This window comes from Erpetoichthys calabaricus, chromosome 12 (assembly GCF_900747795.2).
Source record: "Erpetoichthys calabaricus chromosome 12, fErpCal1.3, whole genome shotgun sequence".
NCBI lineage: Eukaryota > Metazoa > Chordata > Cladistia > Polypteriformes > Polypteridae > Erpetoichthys > Erpetoichthys calabaricus.
In genome coordinates this window covers 13,118,986-13,144,939 of record NC_041405.2, presented here as the reverse complement: position 1 = coordinate 13,144,939, position 25,954 = coordinate 13,118,986, and the positions used below count along the sequence as shown (strand labels likewise).

The 25,954-nt window shown below is 39.3% G+C and overlaps 1 protein-coding gene and 1 long non-coding RNA gene across 6 annotated transcripts in view; one reads left to right on the top strand and one right to left on the bottom strand.

Moving 5' to 3' along the window:
* The window catches only part of LOC127529791 (uncharacterized), a 97,471-nt gene that overhangs the window by 501 nt on the left and 71,016 nt on the right, over positions 1-25,954 (top strand). The gene's annotated exons all lie outside the window — the stretch shown is intronic.
* LOC114661888 (amine sulfotransferase-like) overlaps positions 216-25,954 on the bottom strand; it is a 164,806-nt gene continuing 139,067 nt past the window's right edge. For 2 of the 5 annotated variants that reach the window (XR_007936402.1, XR_007936399.1), the window contains one exon: positions 216-347. Coding sequence is in view for 3 of the 5 variants with exons in the window: in XM_051934610.1 (XP_051790570.1) it covers positions 535-653; positions 4,413-4,593; positions 7,424-7,518 (395 nt within the window). In the remaining 2 variants the exon portion in view is untranslated. The other 3 variants (XM_051934610.1, XM_051934611.1, XM_051934608.1) reach the window with 3 other exon arrangements.

Sequence of the window (25,954 nt, the reverse complement as noted above, 5' to 3'; positions counted from 1 at the left end):
TATGGTTTGACGCTTGCTGATGGATGACTAAAGGGGTTTGGCTTGTGGGTTAATGTGTATTTATACCCGAGTGAAACAGAAAATCACAAATTACCACTTAAGAGTTCCTGAGGGTTGAATACGAATCAAAATGTATCTTGTTTTAAATTTCCTGAGGTATCAATAAAAGTGATATGTGCATGTTTGTTATGAATTTTTAAGTAGTTATACCTCAGTGAAAGTTTAGATTTTTTTAATAATTGGAGTATAAGAACAGGCTAATGAACAATGAAGGCATTTTATTCATAGAATTTTAGCTTATCTTTACCAGAGGTACCAATTGTTCTTCAGGGCATTCTTATTTGCACCTCTGGCCCCAGACCTGCTCTTTTTTTAATCAAAAAGTGTGTATTCATACTGTTCTAACAAAGGAATAAAGCACCCAAGCACACTCTAAATCAACCGACACCGAAACTGACCTCCTCAAATTGCAAATGCTACCATCAAAATGTAAGTGATATAAAAAACGGAATTTGATCCCTGCAGTAGAATTTCTCATTCATCAAGATCCCAAATCATCTTCAAAGGTACTCCCTTCATTTTTGCTTGGAATACTTCATCAAAGTATTCGTTTTGTGCCACAGTCAGGGTATTTTTCCAGTCTCCAACTGTGCCTAAAGAAAGAAAGAAAGAAAGAAAGAAAGAAAGAAAGAAAGAAAGAAAGAAAGAAAGAAAGAAAGAAAGAAAGAAAGAAAGAAAGAAGTGAATGTTATTCAAAATCTATTTTTGTGACAATACTTTCATCAGATATTAAACAGTGAAGTATCATCTAACAGTGATGGGCCATACAATTCTCAATTTTCAAAAAGTAAAATAAAAAAAATTAACAGATAGTGTTTTTTGTTTAGAGCACGGGTGTCGAACTCCGGTCCTGGAGGGCTACAGTGGCTGCAGGTTTTCATTCTAACCATCTTCTTAATTAGTGACCAGATTTTGCTGCTAATTAACTTCTTTTGCTTTAGTTTTAATTAACTTGACTTGGACCTCCTAGTTGTTTCTTTTCCCTTAATTAGCAGCCTAATGATAATGAGACGCAAAACAAGATACAGTGTGACCAGCTAACCACAGTATCTGAAAATAAAGAAAGGTGAAGGTCTCAGTAAGGTTAATCTGCTCAGGTCACCAAAACATTTTGACTGTGTTCTTAGAATAAATAACAGTTTGGGAAATGTCTGTGGCAAACTGAGAGCAGCAACAAACTATGGAATTAAATAACGGGTTTAATTAACAACAAGAATTGGCTCCTCATTAAGGAACTGGTTGGAGTGAAATTGATTGGAGTTTGATGTTCAAGTTCATCTGGTCATCTGTTGTCTCATTTCACGTCTCATTTCTGTTTGGCTGCCATCCATCCATCCATCCTCTTCCGCTTATCTGAGATCGGGTCGCGGGGCAGCAGCTTGAGCAGAGATGCCCAGACTTCCCTCTCCCCGGCCACTTCTTCTAGCTCTTCCGGGAGAATCCCAAGGCGTTCCCAGGCCAGCCAGGAGACATAGTCCCTCCAGCGTGTCCTGGGTCTTCCTCCCTGTTAGATGTGTCCAGAACACCTCACCAGGGAGGCGTCCAGGAGGCATCCTGATCAGATGCCCGAACCACCTCATCTGACTCCTCTCGATGCGGAGGAGCAGAGGCTCTACTCAGAGCGCCTCCTGGATGACTGAGCTTCTCACCCTATGTTTAAGGGAGAGCCCAGAAACCCTGCGGAGGAAACTCATTTCAGCCGCTTGTATTTGCGATCTCGTTCTTTCGGTCACTACCCATAGCTCATGACCATAGGTGAGGGTAGGAACATAGATCGACTGGTAAATTGAGAGCTTTGCTTTGTGGCTTGGCTCATTTTTCACCACGACAGACTGATGCAGAGCCCGCATCACTGTGGACGCCGCACTGATCCGCCTGTCGATCTCACGCTCCATTCTTCCCTCACTCGTGAACAAGACCCCGAGATACTTGAACTCCTCCACTTGGGGCAGGATCTCGCTCCCAACCCTGAGAGGGCACTCCACCCTTTTCCGGCTGAGGACCATGGTCTTGGACTTGGAGGTGCTGATTCCCATCTCAGCCGCTTCACACTCAGCTGTGAACTGATCCGTTTGGTTGCCATTTAATGAATTAAATAATCAATTCAGAGGGCAATTCCTTAAAAACAGGGCTATTAAAATGGGGAAGGGAAATTAAATTAATTGGCAGTAAAAACTGGTCACTGATTAGGAAAAGGGTTAGAATGAGAAGCTGCAGCCACTGCGGCCCTCCAGGCCTGGAATTCAACACCCCAGCTTGGAGCAAGAAGGAAAGCATATGGTTCCTCTCTGGAAGCATTTTTAGGCATTAATTATGAATGTGCCTGTCAGTAATTTAGTATTTAAATAAAGATCGCTTCACTCTAGTCGAAAAAACATTCCACAGAAGTGTACGTTTAACTCAACTTGGACAAACGTCGCTAGGTAACAGAATGGGTGGGGGTCTCTCGTGGCGACTTGTGGTGTAGTTTGTTTTCTATCAGAGAAGCCCCTGTGTGGTACATGATAGTGATGTGAATGAATTGCATAAATAGATGTGATTTCATTGCTGTGCTATGATTTAAAGCTTTACATGGCTGCAGGAAGGATGTAAGCATGGAAGAGTGAATGAGGCTTTAGGGAGAAGTACTTCTTATTATGCATCAAAAAACTATTAAAACCTCCAAATAAACTCTAGTGGATATTGTTAATTTGTAATTTGCATTTAACTTGATAAATATTTAGTATGTCTTTATTTGTAATTTAGGCAAAGCAATGTAATTTAGTGTTACATTAGTGAGTGTTTCTCTGCTAAAGTCTTTCAACCCCCACAAGAAAGCCTTAAAGACATATGGTCTTGGGGATGGCAGGTTTTAAGATGTTGTATTCCCCCATTGGTCTGAAGTATGGCTGTTTGGAATTGGCTTGGATCAGAAGCTTTTAAGTACCATGATGTCCTATTGGCTCTAGGGGTTGGACAGAGAATCTATAAAGCTGCTGGCTCAACCACATTCTCTCTCTCTTACTAACCAACATATGATGAAGAAATATCTCTCTTACTAAACTGATGAAGACCATCACACCATGAACTGAAGAAGACAACACAATGGAGAGCACAACTCGGCAACCATATTGAGAACAGGCAATGCAGCCTGTTCTGAAGAAAGCTGAATGATGCTTTAACTAGAGACATTTTTAAGTAACTAAGAAGTCTGTGTGCCGCCTGAATTACATATCACCATTTAATCAGGTTGTATGGTTGCCAATATTCAAATGTACTTTGCATATTATTATTTATGATTATTATCAATAATACATTATTTTATGTGTAACTTAAATCCTGCTTGTCTTTTTACTACACCTAATTGCCTGAGGTTATAGATATAGAAGGGAAAGTGGGGATAAGTTATATACTATAATAACTTATAAACAGTGGTAAGTCTGTGGGATTTCTGACAGAGGCTGCATCTTAATAATACAATAGGGGAAAGTAGAGCAATATATTACTCTACCAAGATAAAACAGTCATGCATGCACATCTGAGGGTCACCTTCTGCACTACCACTCCAGGACACAAGGGGGTGCTGTCACTGACAAATTAATCTCCTTTTTCTCCCACAGCCCTGAGAAATCGCCCACAGAAAGAAACTGACTCCACTCCTTCCATTCCCTCCACTATAAATCTGAGATGCTCCCTGCATGACACATCTCATTTTGGAGAGAGCCGACTGATGAACAAAGCTCCCGTCCAGATTATGACCGCTCGACAGAGCATTAAACCACCCTGAGTTTGTTTTGCTTTGCTGCTCTTTACTTTCTTGAACCTTCTTGTACCATCGAGTGCCTATTTATTTTGAGAACACTGTATATATTAAAAGGGTAGAACCAGTTGGTGCCCTTGTGGACTGTGATTTTCCTCAGTCGATGACAATATATATATATATATATATATATATATATATATATATATATATATATATATATATATATATATATCTATATATATATATATATATATATATATATATATATATATATATATATATATATATACATACATACATGGGATGTTCAAAAATTTTCCACACTTTTATATATTCGTTGGAAACGGTGAAGGCATAAATATATTTTGCTGATGGCATTAAAAAGTTGGTTCCATGCTGGGAAAATTGCATAGCAAAAAAAGGTGACTATGTTTGAAATTCTTAATAAATGGAGTTAAAAAGAAGTGCAGAAACTTTTTGAGCGTTCCTGGTAGAAAAAAAAAAAGAGTGCTAGAGAGAAGTATAAATCAGAACGATAATATATTAAATTAATACACTTTAAGAGAACTTTAAACCACATTAAAATTCAGTGAAGCTGAGCATCAGTTACCTTTCCGCAGAAAACGTCCTTTTTTCTTGTCAGCAACATGATCAGGCATGAACTCATAATTTGCTTTTGGATCATTCCTCATGTTTTTAAAAGTGGACCTTTCTACAATTTTGTCAATGGTGGCGTCATCCAGCTGCTTGCCAACGAATTTACTTATTTTTAGAACTGCACTGCGAAGATCCTAAAGGTGGGAAGGCATGACAAAAAACAAAAAGTTATCAGGCTGTAAAGTGTTAGAGCCAATCTGTAATTTTAATGCATGAAACACAGTTTAAAATGACCAAACAAACACACCTGCCCATGCCACGTATGCATTTCCTATATAAGAAATAATCCCTTTTTTTTCACTTTTATTATCAGTGCATGCAGAAAGCCAGTAGATATTGAACAGAGATCTCTGGGTTATTTTCAAACTTTTGGCCATTTGAATATTTTCTGTTTCTTTCTTTTTTGCTACTTGTTTTGAAATTCTGAAACAGAGCATCTAAGGCCACAGTCCCAGAGTCGTCTTTTCACTGTGACACTGGAATCTGGCCACAATAGACGGAGATGTTTCTTGAGAGAATTGTTTCGCTTTAGCAGTTTTTGAACAGAGAATTAAATTTTAGGAATATTAGCACCTTACAACCCAAGGAACAATCGTCTTTTCGCTTTATTGAACAAAATAACATACATTAAATGTGCTAATGCAGTTGGGTTCTCTAATAACCAAATAGCATTTAAATGTGACTAATTTAGGAGAAGCTAAGGGAGTTTACCATTAGGGCACTGCAGGAATTGCTGATGAAAATGAGGCTTTGATGAGATGTGTTACTAATAAAAGAGAAATTAATCATTTACAGCAGTACAGTAATACCCTTTTGCAACATTATGACTGTCTTGACTACATATTCATATCAATTGTATGGTACCTCAATATAAAAGAAACCAATCGACAAAACCAACACAAAGTTACGGTTCCAAAGTGAAGTGAAAAGTCCTGAGTGTAGCTGAAGTAATTTCACAAGGAAATAGAATATGAATTACTGCTAATCCAAATTACAAAGACTATCTTAAGTATACTTTCTGTCATGACATCATACACAACACCTGCAAATCACCTGCTAGGTGATAGTGTTACGTATTGGCTCTAAGTTATGTGAATGTTATGCTTTACTGTTGTTTTTGCTAACTTTCAGGTACAGTAGACCCCTGCAAAGTCGCGGTTCAGGGTTCGCGGACTTAGTCATTCGCGGATTTTTCCTTAGAAACTAACTATTAATTGTTAGCGGAAAGCGCAAATATCCTCCACAAATTGTTAAGGCTTTTTTCGTGGCAGTACTGTGCTGTAGAGAGAACAGGAAGCAACCACTGAGGGAAACGCGGGTTGGGATGGTGAAAGTAGCCAATCCGAGAGCGTTATTCATTTCTCTTTGCTGCTGATTGATTGCTGCCCTGTGACACGACTCCAGCTGTGTGTCCTCGTGTTTTCCATTTTGTTATTGTATTCATTTTGTTATTCTTAAACGCACACGATGTCGTTGAATCTTCCTGCACCTTCTAAGGCTTCTGGCACTGAGCCTAAGCGCCAGAAGAAGTTTAAAACACTCCAGAAGAAGGTTGAACTACTGAATTTGCTCCGGGAACTAAAAAGTTATGCTCCACTATGGCATTAATGAAAGCACCGCACGCGACATAAAGAAGAACGAAGCAGCGATCAGGAGTACCGTATCTGTAAGTTTCTGTGATAGCGCCAAAAAGTTAACGACTGTAAGGAATAAAAATATCGTCAGGATGGAATCTGCCTTGGCATTGTGGATCACCGACTGCTGGAAGAAGAACATCCCCTTGGATGGTAACATCATCTGTGAGAAAGCATGGAAACTGTACCAGCAGTTCGCTATGGGAGACAATGTAGCAACTTCCCATCACAATGCTCCTGAAACCTATAAAGAAAAGCCAGCATGAAACCCCACCAGAAGAAGACCCGTCCAAAGATACGACTCCTGAAGAAGAGGCGCCACCCGAGGAGTTTTAAATCCTCTGCATCGTACTGCACAGCTACTTCATCATCATCATCAATATCATTCATCATTGGTGAGTACCCATACATTTTACTGTATTTTAATTAAATGAAATTATTATGTATTTACTCTACTTATATCAAAGAAAACGACAGCGCATACCAAAGAAAACGCGCTTGCATGAATTACAGTATGTATAGCGGTAACATCGGTATTTTACATTCTAGCACCGCGCGAAGACATAACAGTACAGTACTGTACAGTAGACGGGTTTACCTTTACATTCTGATTTTAGGTAATGTGTTAATGTATTAAGCTGAGTTTACAACGAAATTAAAGTGCATTTGGGGCATACTGTATTTACGGTTTAAACTATAAAAATAAGCATTTAAATGGCATTTTATAACCACATCCAAAAGTCGCGGTTTTTCACAATTTGCGGGTGCTCTAGGAACATAACCCCCGCAAATTTTGGGGGATGTACTGTATTATTTTTGATGTCTTGGGGCATTTTGTTCAAGTCTACGCAATAAGGGGTATAAAGAAGAGAACAGGTAATCTCACCCCTACCACTACAAAACAGAAGGTTGACATGTTCCGATCCTTTCTTTTTAACCTTCCCTTGTGTAATTAGTTTTGGGCAATAAATTACTCTTCTGAACCTTTTACAGGACTGTACTGACACACTGGGTATGAGGTCTGCGCCATAACACCCCACTTTGTCACAAGTTTTAATGGAGAATAGAGTGATTGACTGTCACGATGTAAACCAGGGCAGACATGAAACATACCGTTAAGCTTTCCTTTAAATGTACTTTTCCAGTATCCTGACAGGAACTTCATCATAGCAAACATTTCTTCTTCCTATCAAACAACAAATTATGAGATTTCCTTCTCCTCACATCAGCAATTAGCGAGTACCCAAGTGAGATGATTGATTTACATAGATTGTTCCCTTTCCATCAAAGCATTCGTTATTTTTAAAATAATGAACATCAGATGAATTACCTTGCTCATTTCTTCATATGATAACAAGAGGGCATTCACTTGGTCCTTGTGATCATACCAGCCTTTGACATGATCAAACCAGGAGCCTCCAAAAACTAATAGAGCAAGAAACAGAGGAACAAAGTTATTTATTATTTTCAATTTATTTGACTCTCTACAGTAAGATTCCTTTACATCACAATTTCTTTTATTGTTCTTATCTAATGATGAACAAGCCTTAGATGTCCAAACATAATCTTGTCAAGTCAGTTCAGAAATCTTACTGTTGTGTCAACCAAAATTGAGCTTCAGAAAGCAGTCAATCAAAAACACATGAAGTAAGACCTGGGGGTAACTTTAATCATTGGCTGCCCAGTGACATAGTGGGATTCCATTAAACACCTTCATCCATCTCTGCAGCATCCTCTGCCCTCACACACATCACCTTCAATTTCTTTGCCACCAAGTAAGCTTCTTCTTTCCACCAGTTTTTCTTACTTCTACCAACAGCTACCATACTTTTCCAAACAGGCCGTCCTCCTTTATGCATATGATACGACTAAACACCATCTCATCCTCCTACTGTGATTTTCTCCAAAATAAACCTGACTGATTTTAAGTTTCTGGACTTTCTCACTTGTTTTTCTTTCTCCTTACACCCAAAACTTTAGCACTGAGACAAGTTCACCACCATGTTTTATACTGGCAGCGTTGCCAGATGCCACGTTGATGTGAATATCATGATTGGCAACAATGCATAGCAACTGTAAAAAATCTGGAATCTTCCACAAGAAAAAAACAACACAAAATGGTGGAAATATTGTATTTTGAAATAAATAATTAATAGAAATAAACACAATGTTGGCACATTCCAAACATAATAAACAGTCTATAGTTATCCCAGCTAATCATGCCAGAAAATTATATACAATAATTGAAGCAACTATGCCAAGCCGAATTAACATTTAGAGGCATCTCAGAATTAATTTCTGATATCTTAAAATGCAGCCTACCTTTTGCGATATCTGAATCTTGTTTCTAGATTTCTCAAAATATGTTTGCTTATATTTTAAGATATCTGTAATACATTTTGAGATATTTTCCATGCATATCAAGATATCCCTAATACACTTTCAGATTTCTCATCATTTCAAAATATTTCAAATATATTTTGAAATATCTCAATTGGACTCTTCATGCATTTTAAGATACCAGAAACTGAGAGATCTTGAAATCACTTCCTGCAGAATTTCCTATTCTTTCAATGGGAGTTCCTGTCTATTTTGAGATATCTTGAAATGCATGTGAGATATCGCAAAATGAGTAGGAAGTTATTTTGAGATACGTTGAAATGAATTTCCGTTATCAGACAATGGATAGCAAGCTATTTTGAGATATGGGGAAATTTATTTGAGATATCTTGAATTGTATTGTGTGCGGTGGGCTGGCGCCCTGCCCGGGGTTTGTTTCCTGCCTTGCGCCCTGTATTGGATGGGATTGGCTCCAGCAGATCTCCGTGACCCTGTGTTAGGATATATAGCGGGTTGGATAATGACTGACTGACTGACTGAATTGTATTGTAGATAACTGAAAATAATGTATTAATAACTTTTGTGGTTCTGAAGAAATGATGTGAAAGTCAAAAAACGTGAATATTAATACATTGAACCTATGGGAAATAGGGGGTTAGGTTCCAAAAACTGCAATCTTTTGCTAGAAATAGTTCAAAATGCACTTTTCTGAATACAATTCTTTTAAACATAACATTATTTTTGATAATATGCACCTCTCATAACACAGATACCATGGAATAAAATGCAGCACACAAAATTCAATCGGTAACATGCAAAAAACCTTCTCTCCCAATAGTGAGCTTTTATGCTAGCATTTAAAAAATAAAAAAAAAAGTTGTTTCTGTTGGAAGAGACCAAGACTGGCGAGGTGTCCACATCATCTCCAATACTCTCTTCCTTCATGACTATCGTTGGAGATCATGAAGGATGCACCTGCTTTGCAAAATCCATCAGCGACGTCTGCTTCACGCGCCAATTGAGATCATTAATGATCTTGCCGTATGTGAGCATAGCTGAGGTGAGTTAATGTTTAACCCTGAGGCTGCAATCGATAATGGAGCTGGCAGCCCCAAAGTCTCTAGCCGGCTAGTCGATTCATTAATGTCAAACTCGCAGCCAACATTCTGGCTCGAAGTTTATCTAACACCTTTGTTTTCTCACTCTCACTTGCACTGTGATTTGGGTGTATAATTGCAATACAAAGTTGAAATTTTAAGAAAATCAATGAAAATATGCAACAAATGCATGGGAGAGATCTTTACTGTTATAGGGTGAACAAGACCAGTGAAACATCAAGTGGGCTGCTAGCTGCTCCTCAAACTTAGCGCATTGCGGCTCTCATTTTTTTCTTAGTTTACATAGACCTGATCCCCATGAACATGAGAAATATGCAAAAAGGGGTTTCAAACCAAGTTGCGAAAGTTAAATGCACGATATATATTATATGTCTAACTCTACAAGACTAACAGAACTCTACATTTTAAAAGCTGACGTGATGTCCTTCATGCTCCTCAAACCCAGGAAACAAGAAGCAAAAAAAACAAACATCAGCAGCACACAACAGCCCAAGTACTTCCTTTTAGGAACATGAGAGTAATGGCCATTGTACTTGATCCCACTATATTATTATTATGTTTCACACACTATTTATTAATCTGCGTTATTTGTTCCATGCATGTCAAAACCAATAAACAAGAAAGAAAAGCAAACAAAAGCCTTCCATCACTCACCCTTTCCATTCAAGTATCTCTCAATTAGCTCAGTAATCGATGGCAGTGTTTCCAGGTCATTGATCATCTTGGAAAAGTGGAAATAGGATACCATGGTATCTTTAGGATTTCGGAACATATAAATTACCTGCAAATAAATACAGGGTTACTTATCGGTACATCTGCTCTTTAATATGCTGACGAGACTAGAAAATTAAAGAGAAATATGTCCAAAAAAAATTCTGCCTAATGGACCGGGGACCCAATAAGAATCTTTCCCAATTTTAATTTCAGCAGAAAACAAATTATTTACATGGCTAGCGTATCGTAATGGAATCCATCCAAAAATGTTGTGCTGCTTTCTCTCTTTCCACTGCAGACTGATTACAGGAAATTTCACCTGGTTCTGAGGATGTCACTTCTGTTTCCAATCCTGATGACGTCACATCCGTTTTTGGGCCTGATGACGTCACTTCTGAGTCAGGGCATGATGATGTCACTTCCGGTTATGGCCCTGATGACATCGCATCTGTTTTTTGGGCCTGATGACGTCACTTCTGGCTTAGGTCATGATAATATAGCTTCCAGTTCTTGCCCTGATGATGTCACTTCCTGTCCTGTCCTCAACCGCCATTGTTGCCTCATCAAGATAGTTCTGTTCTGGACTCAAATCTGTACTCAATTGTACACAACACTTAACATTTTTGCAGCCAGGAAGCAATATACGGGTGGCTGCTCCAACTTGTTTTGTGGTTCACTTGTCTCTTAGTTGACAACACGAAATAATCACTAAATCTTGTGTTGAAGGACACCAGTTAAAATTAATGGGAAGTGCCTTTAAGACAGAAACAAATAAACATTTATTCATGAAAAGGATCATGAGAATCTGGAACAGGCTACCGAGTCATGTACTCGATGCAGAAACACTGAGAGCTTTAAAAATGTGGATGTGATATTGGGAGAAGTGAGTGATTACCTTGATGAATAAACTTCATGGACTGAGTTGTCTAAATCCCGTGTCAGACTCCTTGCATTATGTCCTTATAGAACCGTAACTAACATCTGGTGAGGCGGCCTTCTGCTGTTATGCACCTAAAATCTGGAATAGCCTGCCAGTAGGAATTCGCCAGGGTAATACAGTGGAGCACTTTAAAAAACTGCTGAAAACACATTTATTTTAACATGGCCTTCTCATAACTTCACTGTAATTTAATCCTGATACTCTGTATATCTAATTCATTATAATAACTATTCATTCAAAATCTGTACTAACCCCTACTCTCTCTTCTGTTTCCTTTTCCGGTGTCCTGTTGGTGGTGGCGTGCGCCACCACCATCTACCCAAAGCACCATGATGTTCCAACAATGATGGATGGATTAAAAGCCAGAAGTCTGTATGACCATCAGCATCAAGTGACTCCGTGAAAAACCCGAACTACAAAGAGGACTATTTCATTTATGTTAGGTAGAATGCCCAAAGGGGACTGGGTGGTCTCGTGGCCTGGAACCCCTACAGATTTTATTTTTTTCTCCAGCCTTCTGGAGTTTTTTTTTGTTTTTTCTGTCCACCCTGGCCATCGGACCTTACTCCTTTCTATGTTAATTAATGTTGTCTTATTTTAATTTCTTATTTTGTCTTTTATTTTTCTTCTCTTCATTATGTAAAGCACTTTGAGCTACTTTTTGTATGAAAATGTGCTATATAAATAAATGTTGTTGTTGTTGTTGTATTAGGTTGTTCACTTTTGACAATCAGTGACCTGTAAACAGTCCTCAAGACTGACATTTACTCAATTGTGTTGAATTGTACTGGAAGTCTCTAAGGATAAAAGTTCCTCCTAATTAAATAAATATAAAATGTAGATGAACTATCATTCAGACTACAGCTTTGGTGGTGGAACAGCTGATGAAAATGTGAGGGATGACTGAAAAGTAATGAGAGTGTCCCGATTTCTCTTTCAGGGAGGCAGACGTGGGAATCCTGCGCAGGTGTTTGTGAACGGCATCCATCAATGTGTGTGAACCTGCAGCTGGACCGTCATATTATTCAGCATTCTGTCACAGCGAGTGGAAGCACCTCATACGTGTAGTCATTCTGGATGAAGAAGACATTCTTATAAGATTACGGAAGAGGTGTGTGATTGAATTTTGCAGTAAGCTTGGGAAGAGTGGTAATGAAACTCTCAGTCCTCGTATGTCAAGTAAAAAAGTAACAATTCAGTGTAAGCTAAATTAAACTCACTAGAGTGTTTAACTATTGGTGGGTCGTGGGCTGCTGCTGTTGGGTCGGGAGTTACTGTTGTATTTAACAGTGATGGGCCGTGGAGGGTTTGTTAAGTGGGTTGAGGTGGGTCACCGAGGGTGGATCAGGCAATCGAATTTGCTCCAAATGTTGTCTTTGATAGCCCCACCCTAACAATTATCTATTTTTCTCCAAGGGGGACCAAACCCCCCATGGTCTGATGATCAAGCTAATAATTGCACAAGGAATGAGTCTCAACAACACTAAAAAGGGCAAGATTGGGTCACAACAAAAAAACGTTTTAAGAAACCCTGCACTAGACTAATAAAGTTTAATTTATATTGGCTACAAACTATAATTACATTCCAAAAAAACATGATTCATTAATCAACATAATGTTTAATTAAGTAGTATTTTATGAGAGTACAGTGCCCATCAAAAGTATCCACCTCTTGGAAGTTTTCTCACTTTATCGTTATACAACATTACAATGGATTTAATTAGGCATTTTGTTTTACATTAATCAACAGAAAAAGACTCTTTATTGTCAAAATGATAACAGATTTCTACAATAAATTACTAGGGGGCTCTGCCCCCTGTTCGCTTCACTCGCCCACCCCTGGGTTTGGTAAACCGGATATACAATTTGAAGAGATTGTTATTGTGATGGGAATTTTTAAATATGCATTATTTTCACTTGTACTTTAAAATTTTAGTAAAAACAATATTTGGAATTAACTTTTCTTCAAGATCACATTGAAATTTGATTCTGTGTTTGGACTTACATCGTGACAACACAACGTATAACTGCCTGTGAGTGAATATCGTTTCGTTTAGTCGTTGACGTGTCATCTAGAACACATAAAATTATTGTCCTGTTAAATTTTATAAGAGCTGAGAGCGCAGGAAGTGTCTGACAAAAGCATTCACTCGACTGATGTTAGATAATCGTGGTCTTGTTTGAAAATAGTTGTAAGTAGGGCGTGAATTGAAAGAATCTCACGTTAAAAGTCTCCGTCTCACAGGACTTCATACCACAGCAACGTTTTTGGAATCTTTTAATTCTCGCTGGCAACACGAATTAGACGATCTATAAGTCTCCGACTTAAAGTTTAAATCAGAACAATATATTCGATCTCTTTTTGCTGTACCATTATTTCACGGAGTAATAATTTCCATTTGTTTGTGCTAATGCGATCTTTCCTATCCTTTTTTTTAAGACTTTCGAATTTTCGTACTTCCATTATCTCTAACCTGCTCTGCATGTGTACCGCGCCAACATTTTTTAATTCTTTACGACGTTCTACTTTATCATGTACTCTTTATCCTTTATTTCCAGTCCAGTGCAGTGGTCTATTTTCATTTTGACTGTCAATCAGAGTCAGAAAACTCAAATTAACATAATATCTATATAATAAAAGCCCAGGGCGGTGTCCGTGTCCGTGTCCGAGTCCGGGTCCGGGTTCCTTTTGGCTGTATAGCCGCCCCCGTAGAAAAGCCCCAGTCCTTCCCCTCTCAGAATTCCTGCTTACCCCCCTCCATTCTTTCCCCTTTGTGCACCTGAGTATTTCGAGCCCCGCGTCTGAGTCGGATGGTTCCCCTGGTCACCAATTCATGTGTTTCAAGCCGTGATTTTCTATTTTCTCCCTTCCGGCCCACTATGCCTTTCCGTCTTCAGATACCCATGTGCACTTGTACGGCGGAGACCTTACGGAACAATGCCGAAACGAAAGGCAATTCAACCTGCTGCTGCGAGAGAGGACACATTACAGCGTGATCACGAAGCAAAGAGGCAAAGGCGTGCCAGTCGCTCGCAAGAAACGGACACTCAGCATTCACACAGATTAGCTCAACGACGCATCTCTGCCGCATAACGAAAGGCAACTGAAACCCCTACAGAGAGAGAAGACAGATTACACCGTGATCGCGAAAGAAAGAGGCAAAAGCATGCCAATGACACACCCGACGACAGGTCCTTACGATTGCAGAACAACCATAATAGACAAACCCCTACAGAGAGACAGGACACATTACGCCGTGATCGTGAAAGAAAGAGACTTTGCTCTTCAGAATGAAGTACCACTACATGCCCCCTCGACAAGCACAGGACGTCCTCAACGGTATGATCCTCCTCTTCCTTACAACCATTTACACAACGTATACGATTCTGATTAGTCTGCGTCCCACACTTCGTGAATCATGGGTTTTATTTTGAAATTTTGTTTCCCATGCAAAAATCAAATGCGGTGCGATGAAGGACCCAGTTCACGACTGCCAGGCGCGTTTAAACAGGGAGTCCTTCAACTGTGGTCATCCAACGCGCAGCGTAGCGCGCGCCAGGTCACTAGTTTTATAATAAAATGTGAAAACGTCCAAGGAGGGGAATACTTCTTACAGGTGTTATACATTCAAAGGAAAGAAATGCCTGATATAAATATAAGAAATCTGACAAACATATATCAAAAATATGTTGATTGATTGACTTTTTTTGTTTTGTTTTGTTTTTGAGTCACAGATTTGGACTGGGGTCAAGAAAACTTGAGTTGTTACAGAACATCACTTTGCTCTTTTTTATGATGATCCCTTTTGTGAAGAGCCAATTATAGTCCATATTAGGAAACATTTTTGTCAAAAACAAAACAAACAATAAAAGGCATCTATAATAAGAAAACATTTGCTTCCAGGGGCCAAATGAGGAAGAGTGGGTGGGGATGACCTCTGGCCTACTTCAGACTTAAAATAGAAATAAACGCTTGTAATAAATAACGAGTAGGTAGGATGAGGCTTAGCATTTGTTAAATCATGTAGCACTCTTGTAGCAAGCTGCCCAGCTGGCATAGTTTTGACCAGGGTGGGACAAACATGAAGGGGGTACGTGACTGGACAAGGAGCAGAGCAGTGCAGGGATACAGTCCTGTTCTTACAACCAACGCTGGCTTTCAGGCTATTAACAACAAGTATGCCTAAGTTATTGATATGCAACAGACTAAAGCAAACAGAACTTCATCCTACACAATCGCAGGTTCACACTGTCGCTCAAAGAACCCAAAGCAACAACAAGGGTTGCATCCATCATAAACTCCTAACATGGCATCCTTAAGGAATCAGAAAACCCAACACACAGCAGTGAATGTAAAACAAGAAATCATAAATGAGAACAACATTAAAAAGAAACTCGAGAACGGCTCTTTTGTAGCCATGTCTACCACTGCATGCAACTAACATGGCTACAAGAATAAAGCCATCAATGCGCTGTCAGCTGAATATTTGTCTACCAAAACACTTCATCGCAGATAAAGAGAAAATGCAGTAAGGCTAGTGTGTGATATTGCTTGGGTAAAACACACACTCGCTAACAATTTATTCTTAATGAACGGCTTTTTTCAATTGGTCACAGAAATTTATTTGCGAGTACGAGAGAAAAGATTCAGTGATGTAGCGCACGTGTGATGTCAGCAGTGTCTTCTGTTACACATGTAGATGTTCAAAGAGCATGTGCAAGCGCCACCCATCTGATTCATGATTCCTGTTCATTTCTCTTGTGATTCCTCTGAATTACAACTTTGAATTAAGTAACGTGTAATAAATCTTATTTAAGTCAAATTATTTACAAGGTGTCATCCAACTTGTCTTCCTGGAAATGACACTCATAATTTACTAAATCTAATGACCTTCTTCTCCGTCAGTGTGATCAAACATTTGCTTTTGTTTCTGTGACTCACTTTGGCTTTCTTTTCCTTCAAAGCTTTGGGCGCCAGATGGTACGGCAGGTGAGTGGCATAGAGGCGAGGCGATGGACGATTTACAAAATCGTAGCCATCCATTGGGTACTCAATCCAAGGCATTCGCTCGATGTTCTTCTGGTAGACTTCAGTGCAGTCATCCTCAAAGATCAGGGTCACGATTTGCTGGGTCCACACTGTACCTGGAGAATTGAAGAAATGCATGAAATTATACTACAGAGTGAGACATTTTAAAGCTGTTGGTGAGGTGATGTTATATTTCAGAATATTGACAGTTTGTATATCTAAAGTGGGGCGGCACGGTGGCGCAGTGGATAGTGCTCATGCCTCGCAGTTGGGAGACCTGGGGACCTGGGTTCGCTTCCCGGGTCCTCCCTGCGTGGAGTTTGCATGTTCTCTCCGTGTCTGCATGGGTTTCCTCTGGGTGCTCTGGTTTCCTAAATTGGTTTCTAAATTGGCCCTGGTGTGTGGGTGTGTTTGTGTGTGTCCTGCGGTGGGTTGGCACCCTGCTCGGGATTGGTTCCTGCCCTGTGTTGGCTGGGATTGGCTCCAGCAGACCCTGTGTTCGGATTCAACGGTTTGGAAAATGGATGGTATATCTAAAGTACTTATGTCCATCCATCCATCCATCCATTTTCCAACCCGCTGAATCCGAACACAGGGTCACGGGGGTCTGCTGGAGCCAATCCCAGCCAACACAGGGCACAAGGCAGGGAACCAATCCCGGGCAGGGTGCCAACCCACCGCAGGACACACACAAACACACCCACACACCAAGCACACACTAGGGCCAATTTAGAATCGCCAATCCACCTAACCTGCATGTCTTTGGACTGTGGGAGGAAACCGGAGTGCCCGGAGGAAACCCACGCAGACACGGGGAGAAAATGCAAACTCCACGCAGGGAGGACCCAGGTCCCCAGATCTCCCAACTGCGAGGCAGCAGCGCTACCCACTGCGCCACCGTGCCGCCCTAAAGTACTTATGTGTTTATGATAATTTAATGAATCCTGTTGATATCAGGGGCTTTGTCATGGACCCTACCTCAGTTTTAAATTCAAGGCCATCACCAGAATTCCTTTTGGACAAAGAACTCTCAAGCAATCTTGAAAGTGAATCTTGATCTGTACTTAGAAGGTCAGCCTTACCTGCCCAAGTATCGAATTATCATTCCTGTTTCTTTTAAGAGACAACGTGACTTTGACAGCTTCTGAGTCACCAGGCAGCAGAATTACACTTGTGCCAGAGTCTGTATATGAGCCACCATTGTATATGTGTCTGTCTCCGCTAGGGGGAGATAACTAGTCCGCTGTCATGTACTCTGATGTCCTCAAAGTAAACACTTTTATAGCAACATTTACTGTACATCAAAGAGCTTACTGCCCTCTTGTGGCTTATATGTGTCTACACATGAAGTCAGAAGAACTTTCCTATCTGCAAGTACCTGGCAATCTACTGTTAACTCTGCAGCCTGATAGATAAATGGTAACTTTAGTATAATTTGCAGGATAGATAGATAGATAGATAGATAGATAGATAGATAGATAGATAGATAGATAGATAGATAGATAGATAGATAGATAATAATAATAATAATAACAATAATAATAATAATACATTTTATTTATATAGCACCTTTCCCATGCTCAAGGCACTTACAGAATATAAGAAGAACGGCAGGGTATACAGTATATAGCATTGTACAAACCAGATACATAAATAAAGAAGATTATGACAATGAATTCAGAGAAAAAAAAAAGCCTAACAGACAACATAATTGATGGTCTAGCACACACACATATAGGTTACATGAGCATATTGACAGAGAAGTAAACTGAGAGAAGGGTGATAATGTCAAGTAGAGCTAAAAGCCTTCCTGAACAGATGAGTTTTGAGTTGTTTTTTTAAAAGAATTCATGGAGTCAGCTGACCTGATTAATTTCGGTACGTCATTCCAGAGTCTGGGCGTTATGCAGCTGAAGGCCCTGCTGTCGCCCATAGATAGATAGATAGATAGATAGATAGATAGATAGATAGATAGATAGATAGATAGATAGATAGATAGATAGAAGGCACTCCATAGATAGCTAGATAGATAGATAGATAGATAGATAGATAGATAGATAGATAGATAGATAGATAGATAGATAGATAGATAGATAGATAGATAGATAGATAGATAGATAGATAGAAGGCACTCCATAGATAGCTAGATAGATAGATAGATAGATAGATAGATAGATAGATAGATAGATAGATAGATAGATAGATAGATAGATAGATAGATAGATAGATAGATAGAAGGTACTCCATAAATGATAGATAGATAGATAGATAGATAGATAGATAGATAGATAGATAGATAGATAGATAGATAGATAGAAGGTACTCCATAAATGATAGATAGATAGATAGATAGATAGATAGATAGATAGATAGATAGATAGATAGATAGATAGATAGATAGATAGATAGATAGATAGATAGAAGGCACTCCATAAATGATAGATAGATAGATAGATAGATAGATAGATAGATAGATAGATAGATAGATAGATAGATAGATAGATAGAAGGTACTCCATAAATGATAGATAGATAGATAGATAGATAGATAGATAGATAGATAGATAGATAGATAGATAGATAGATAGATAGATAGATAGAAGGTACTCCATAAATGATAGATAGATAGATAGATAGATAGATAGATAGATAGATAGATAGATAGATAGATAGATAGATAGATAGATAGATAGAAGGCACTCCATAAATGATAGATAGATAGATAGATAGATAGATAGATAGATAGATAGATAGATAGATAGATAGATAGATAGATAGATAGATAGATAGAAGGCACTGCATAAATGATAGATAGATAGATAGATAGATAGATAGATAGATAGATAGATAGATAGATAGAAGGCACTGCATAAATGATAGATAGATAGATAGATAGATAGATAGATAGATAGATAGATAGATAGATAGATAGATAGATAGATAGATAGATAGAAGGCACTCCATAAATGATAGATAGATAGATAGATAGATAGATAGATAGATAGATAGATAGATAGATAGATAGAAGGCACTCCATAAATGATAGATAGATAGATAGATAGATAGATAGATAGATAGATAGATAGATAGATAGATAGATAGATAGATAGATAGATAGATAGATAGATAGATAGAAGGCACTGCATAAATGATAGATAGATAGATAGATAGATAGATAGATAGATAGATAGATAGATAGATAGATAGATAGATAGATAGATAGATAGATAGATAGATAGATAGATAGATAGATAGATAGATAAGAGACGCACTGTATAACATGCAGATAGCTAGGAAGGACACTAAATAACAGATAGATAGGAGTGCTTACAAAAAGTATTCAGTCCTATTCTGTATTAACACTGGTCGACAAAGAAGTGCACATTACCTATATAGTGCCTTTTCTATTTATTCATATGTTATATAGTGCCTTCTTTGAAAATTCATGAACGAATCTCTGGGGCAGCACGATCGCGCAGTGGTAGTGCTGTCGCCTCGCGGTAAAGACACCCAGGTTCATGTTCAGGGGTTGTCGTCCCAGTCCTGCCTGCATGTAGTTTGCATGTTTTCCTCCGGGTGCTCCAGTTTCAAAAGCGTCGCCCCTAAAAAAATGCGCCCGTGCCGGACCGTCTCCTTCATCGTCAACCCCTGCTAGCAACGACCCCCTAACCGAAAAGGCCCAGCTACGCAGGACGTTTTTTTTTTGGAAAACGAGTACCTGGACGGACGGATCGTGCAAACCCTTAGCAGACAGCATTAGAACTGGGGATTCAGCCGCCACAGGCTGGACCTGCGACGCGGCAGCGTTAACCACCAGAGCTGCAATCGCTTTTTTAAGTTTAATTTTTCGACACTTTGAAGAGGTTTAAAAAGTGCATTTGCTTTTGTCTTGCTCGTCCAAGTTTATATCGATCTGAAACTGCGTCAATTTCAGTCGCAACAATTAAACCTGGCAGCATACCGCCAAATCCAAATAAATATTAATTAAAGAATAATGAAAAATAACTTCCAAATTTTAAATGCTATCATAAAAGCCTCGTTTTAAAATAAGCTAAACTCGTATGAAAAAATCCACCCTTGCATTCTTTTGTAAAACATTCAGTACATAGCGGGGTGCCTTGTGAGCATGCGCTTTATTGCAGTGTCCCGTTTCAGGACGTGGTCACACGTATCAGCATTAAGACCACTCCGTGGTTTGCCTCATATGTCACTTCTCGCTAGCTTCTCATCACTTATTTCTTTTAAGCACACCGGCCTTACCTGATTTTGGAAACGTCACGAGAAACACATCGCTGTCCCGAATTTCAAAGTCTTCCAATGACTGGATGTGATCCGAAGACATTTTCTCCTTCGGGAAATGAAAGCCTTTATATTCCTTCAGGTAAGCATCTCCGGAGTCTGACTGATCGTCGGACATTTCTTCACTGATCGTTACAGGGGTAAACTAAACGGCTGCTGTTCTGTTCGAGTTTTTTTGTGTGCCTTATTTAACCATTCAGCCACTCCCTAACCTGGCAGCAGTGACAAGATGTCACGCTCACGCACACACCTTCAGCCAAATTAGTTTCATCAGCCTGACGAATTTATTTTTGGCATGATACTTGAATATCTGCAGCAAACCCAGAAAGGGGCAACCGCAAGCCTGGGATTTAAGCCCAGGACCCTGACAACTGAGGCGAGGGCCGTTCTTAGGCATTGGCGAGCAGGGCAGTCGCCCAGGGTCCCGAGACAAAAGGGGCCCCATCATTCGAGGGTTGTTTTTTTTTTTTTAAAGATCGACGCAAGCTATGTATCTGTACTACGAAGTTTAATGCTAAGCTTACTGCCCTTTCCCGGGGCAGGGACACTGCAACAGGGAACTGGGGCTTGGGGCATTCGCTATGGCCAGGGCCCTGTTACGACATGCCCCCACAAAAGTCAATAAATAGTGTGCTATCGTCGGAGGAGACCATTCCGTTCCAGACCACGGTTGCATCGTGAGAGTAGGCACAGACTTCTTCACCGTGTTTTTCTGTCGCGTATAACGCTTTCTTTCCTTTTTCACCTTGGCATTGGCCTTATTGTACTCCGCTCGTAACTGCGTCTTATTCACGTTAGCAGTTTCGCACGTACCATATTAATATGAAACGCAGTTATCCATCCGGTGCTGCTAAATGAAAGAAAAAGGCAGATACACTTTGGGGCTTACTCACTAAATACACTTTGGGGCTGTCACAAAAAGTAACTTTGTTGTGTTACACAATGACAATAAAGTGCTTGAACTTGAACTAGGTCTGCTTCTAGCGTTGCCAGGGGTGTGGCCTCTGAGGTCATGACCCCTGTATAATCGACGCAATGCAATCAAAGGATGGCAATAAGTGCAAATCCTTATCCTATATGCAGATACCAAATCTCTGTTGTGCTCTTCTCTTAACTTTTGGTTTTGTCGCTTGCAGAGTCCCCAGGCTGAAGATGACAGAGCAGCAGTTACTGAGGCGCATGCGTCGCAGCTGCAGCCACGTTCGTAAGTCGTAGGTTGGATGTCTGTAACCTGGGGACTACCTGTATACACTGGTCATTTCTAGTAATTCAGACTTTGGCCACAACTCTTGGTCAAAATGCAAAATGGCCGGCCAATTCGGGAACTGGCAGAACTTCGGGTTTTGGCCGTAACATATCTATTTTCTTATTGGAGCCCTTACTGTCGTGATCTTTTGCAGCCTCTCAATCCTACAGGTTCTGAGAAAATCCATACCAGGAGTCAACAAAATTCACCCAAACAAAGAAAATAACTCCAGGACTGTTTTCACCACTTCATGTACTTTCCATCTGTAGTCATTCTTCCGATTAAGCATTATTACCCCAAACTTTTATTTGAGCAGTACATGACTGTATATGTATGTGTACTTTTCTACTTTTATTTTTCTATTTTTATTTATTGATCACTCCAATATGAATTTCCCATTGGGATTAATAAAGTATCTATCTATCTATCTATCTATCTATCTATCTATCTATCTATCTATCTATCTATCTATCTATCTATCTATCTATCTATCTATCTATCTATCTATCTATCTATCTATCTATCTATCTATCTATCTATCTATCTAATGCCAGCATGTCTTACAGTTTTCATAATGAGTAACAGCATCCACACTTTACTTTATTTGTACATTTTATACAAATTACCACTTGGGTGCAAAGTCAGGAAAATGAGATGCTATTGTGGGAAATAAAATCTGCACATGGAAGAGAGACAAATGCGCAGTAATTCCAACCTCATTCCTGTATCGTTTAAGGTGAAGAGATATGACGTAATGTTGGACGTTCAAACTATTTCTTTGATTTGATTTCATACTTTACCTGACATTCTAAAGACGTACAGTATCTTTGTCGTGATAAAGCATGAATTTGGGAAAACGTTCGATAGTCAGAAGACTATACGTTTCTTGTTATTCTCTTACTATGTAGAGAATAGATAAAATCTATGTCTGTTCTCTTAGAGAACACAAGATCAGAACCAGTATAAATTATGCAGTAGTGGCCTCTACTTCCATTTCAATCACAGGCCATGAATCTACAAGGACAACAGGTTTGTCGTAACCCAGTTCTACGCATGAGAAACCATAAGTCGTTTCTGGCCAGGACAGGTCAAAGGATGTGAAACCTAAACATTAGAAGGAAGTCGGCATCTACATTATACAACACATTGGTCCAAGGGATGCACTAGGGAAGCACAAGCCAGCATAAATTCAAAGTTATAGAGAGGCTCAGTGTCTCTCACTCCATCAATTCCATCCAGAGACCATGCTATGTTATGCTCAACACCATTTTGTGAGAAATCCTGAATGGATTTTTTGAATCTGTACCTCAATTTTGAAGGGTTGGAACCAGAGCCTGACTGGGAAGCATATTCAGGCCGTGAATCACAAGTCTAACCCCGGCCACACAATATCCATCAGTTTTCAATGTCTCTCACTCCATCAGTTTGTAGCGGGGCTACATAGTTAGTGTTGTCAAATGTCAGTACTGAGTGCGTCTCGTTTCCATTGTACTGTTTGCTGTTTATGTGTGTGTATCAGTAAATGCCGTCCCCGTAAAGGGGGACAGATGATGGAAGAAGACCACAGCCTCAAACCTGGAAAACACCTGTTCACTATTAATCAATTATAGCCGTCACAGGACCATTTAAGCCATCAGGAAGGGAATAGCCGAGAGAAGAGACAGAGAAGAGGACGAGAAGGAGACTTTTTCATTTTCATGACCACAAGCCATCTTTACCTGCAGTATTTCCACATCACACATTTCATCCAGTTTGTTTTTCAATCCGCCGGATTTATTTCAATACCCTCATCACGAGAGACCCCGGGGTCGGAATTCATCATCCACCACGCACCGAGGATTCACGGTGAGGCTGTTCCATTTTGTTCCGGGAAAATCAAACGACTCATTTATCATTAGTTCAGTCAACCGTATTCAGGACAGATTTTATAACCGGACTCAAGTTCACGATCATTTCCGTATCTCATTCATTTTTTGTTATTCATGTTGTTTGTTATATGTTACAGGGGCAAGGGAGGGTTTTGTTGTATTTATATATGGTGGTGTCTCGTTGTTGATGTGGTGGAGGGATATTTATATTTATATATGTTTCTTTCTGTTTTTGCATTTGTCTTGTTGTTTCATTTAATACATTTAATCAGTATAATTTTACATATCTGCTTTTGTGAGTTTATATTTACACCGTCGATTGTGGGGAAAAGTGTACTTTGTTAGAGGTACGGCTTGATAGTTAGATTCATTCTCAGTAAATAATCCAGGCCACAGGTCTTGGAGGTGTAGCTGCCGGCTGGGTAAGGGGTCGGCCGTTACAAGTTCCATCCAGAGACCATGCTATGTTATGATCAACACCATTTTGTGAGAGATCCTGAATGGATTTTTTGAATCTGTACCTCAATTTTGAAGGGTTGGGACCTGAGCCGGACTGGGAAGCTTATTTAGGCCAGGAATCCCAAGTCTAACCCCGGCCACACAATATCCATCAGTTTTTTTGTACAGGCACATACTTAAAAACCCAACAAACATGATTTTGTCTTGGAATTATTTATGAATGAGGAGACAGTAGATTCAGCTTTTACACATACATCTTAAATATTAGCCTCAGGACAACTTCTGATAAAGTGTGAGACACTTCATAATTATAAACACCATGTAATTCTGTAATATTTATATCAAAACAAATGTGCGAAAAGCACTGAACCACAAAAAGTAGTTGTCAGTGGAGTCCACAGTGCAGAGATTAGATATGTAGTTTCAACGGGGAGTCTGGAATCTCCACAGCCGAGCCGCTCTCAGTAATGCCGAAGACTCTTCCACAAAGTTTGAAGTGCTGGTCAAAAAAGAGCACTTTGAATTTCTTCAATAGACAAAAGATTCAAAAAATGTCTCAGTGTCACAGAAGTCTGTCCAGCATTTTTTAAAGAATGCACTTAGTAAACAAAAAACTACGAGTTGTCCCTTAGTTAGGTCAGCTGGCGATGCAACAATTCACTGCTCTCTGCTATTTTATTTAAACCTTCCTCTGCCCTGAATTGTGAACCATTCTCTTCCTCTAAAATCTCTAACACATTCCCTTGTGCTGCAAGAGAACAAAATGATAAATAATACCTAAATTCACTAACTATCTGTCACTTTTTCTTATATTTGTCATGGTCTATAATAACAATAACTGCAATAATTTATAATAACAACACAAAAAGTATCAATTTCCTATCCCCACTTACAACTACCTACAGTTCTACATGCTGTGCTGTCAATCCTTATACCTGATGCCTGCCTAGAATAATTGACTCCTTGCAATGTCTGCACTCCTGCAGCCTTTTAATATTAGAATAAAGTAGGCTATGAAAATAATAAATGAAGTAATGCATTTCATTGTCACTCTGTGTAACCTAGACGCCTAGAAAAATTTGATATGTAAAATACTTTTCTATTAACAATGCACAACATTTGTATGTACTGTACTCTGTTAAATGTATTAAAAATAAGATGCTGAACCAATGCTGAAAAGCCAGAGGCACCAATAGCTATATTTTTTCATTAGTTCATATTTTATGAAAAATGCATTATCAAAAACATGTTTTACTTCGTTCATTCTTTAAACATTAACACTATCTCCATATATCTGTAAAATCCAATGTCTGTCTGTCTGTCTGTATGTCTGTCCACTTTTCAAGAGAGAATTACTTAACAGATTGATATTGGGTTTTTTTCTACAATTTGCTTGAACATTCCGGTTGATTTTGTGATTTCTCTCATTGCACTAAGTATCATAGTTCCCTTCCGGTACTGATTTATTTGCACAAATTTTATGAGAGGCCCTGAACTGTAAATACGGACACTGTAAATAAACGTGTGTGGGGTGATTTAAACGTTTCTGTCTGTCTGTGTCCGGGTCATCTTCCACAATACCATTGAAATGAAAACAATTGACAACAGAGATAATTGATGTTAACGAATTCGATTGTTGCACACACCACTCACTACCAAAATTGGTAAAGATGACTTTACAATTCAGTATTAGAGGTGGAAAGAAAATGATAGGTTTCCAGTTCATTGACTTCATTTTGAATGTCCGGTCATCCAAACTAGCAACACTCATATTTTGCAATCCTCACCAGGCCGAGGTGGCCTCCTTACTCACGCACCAGCCTCGGGACATACCTCCGCTCAGCTAGCA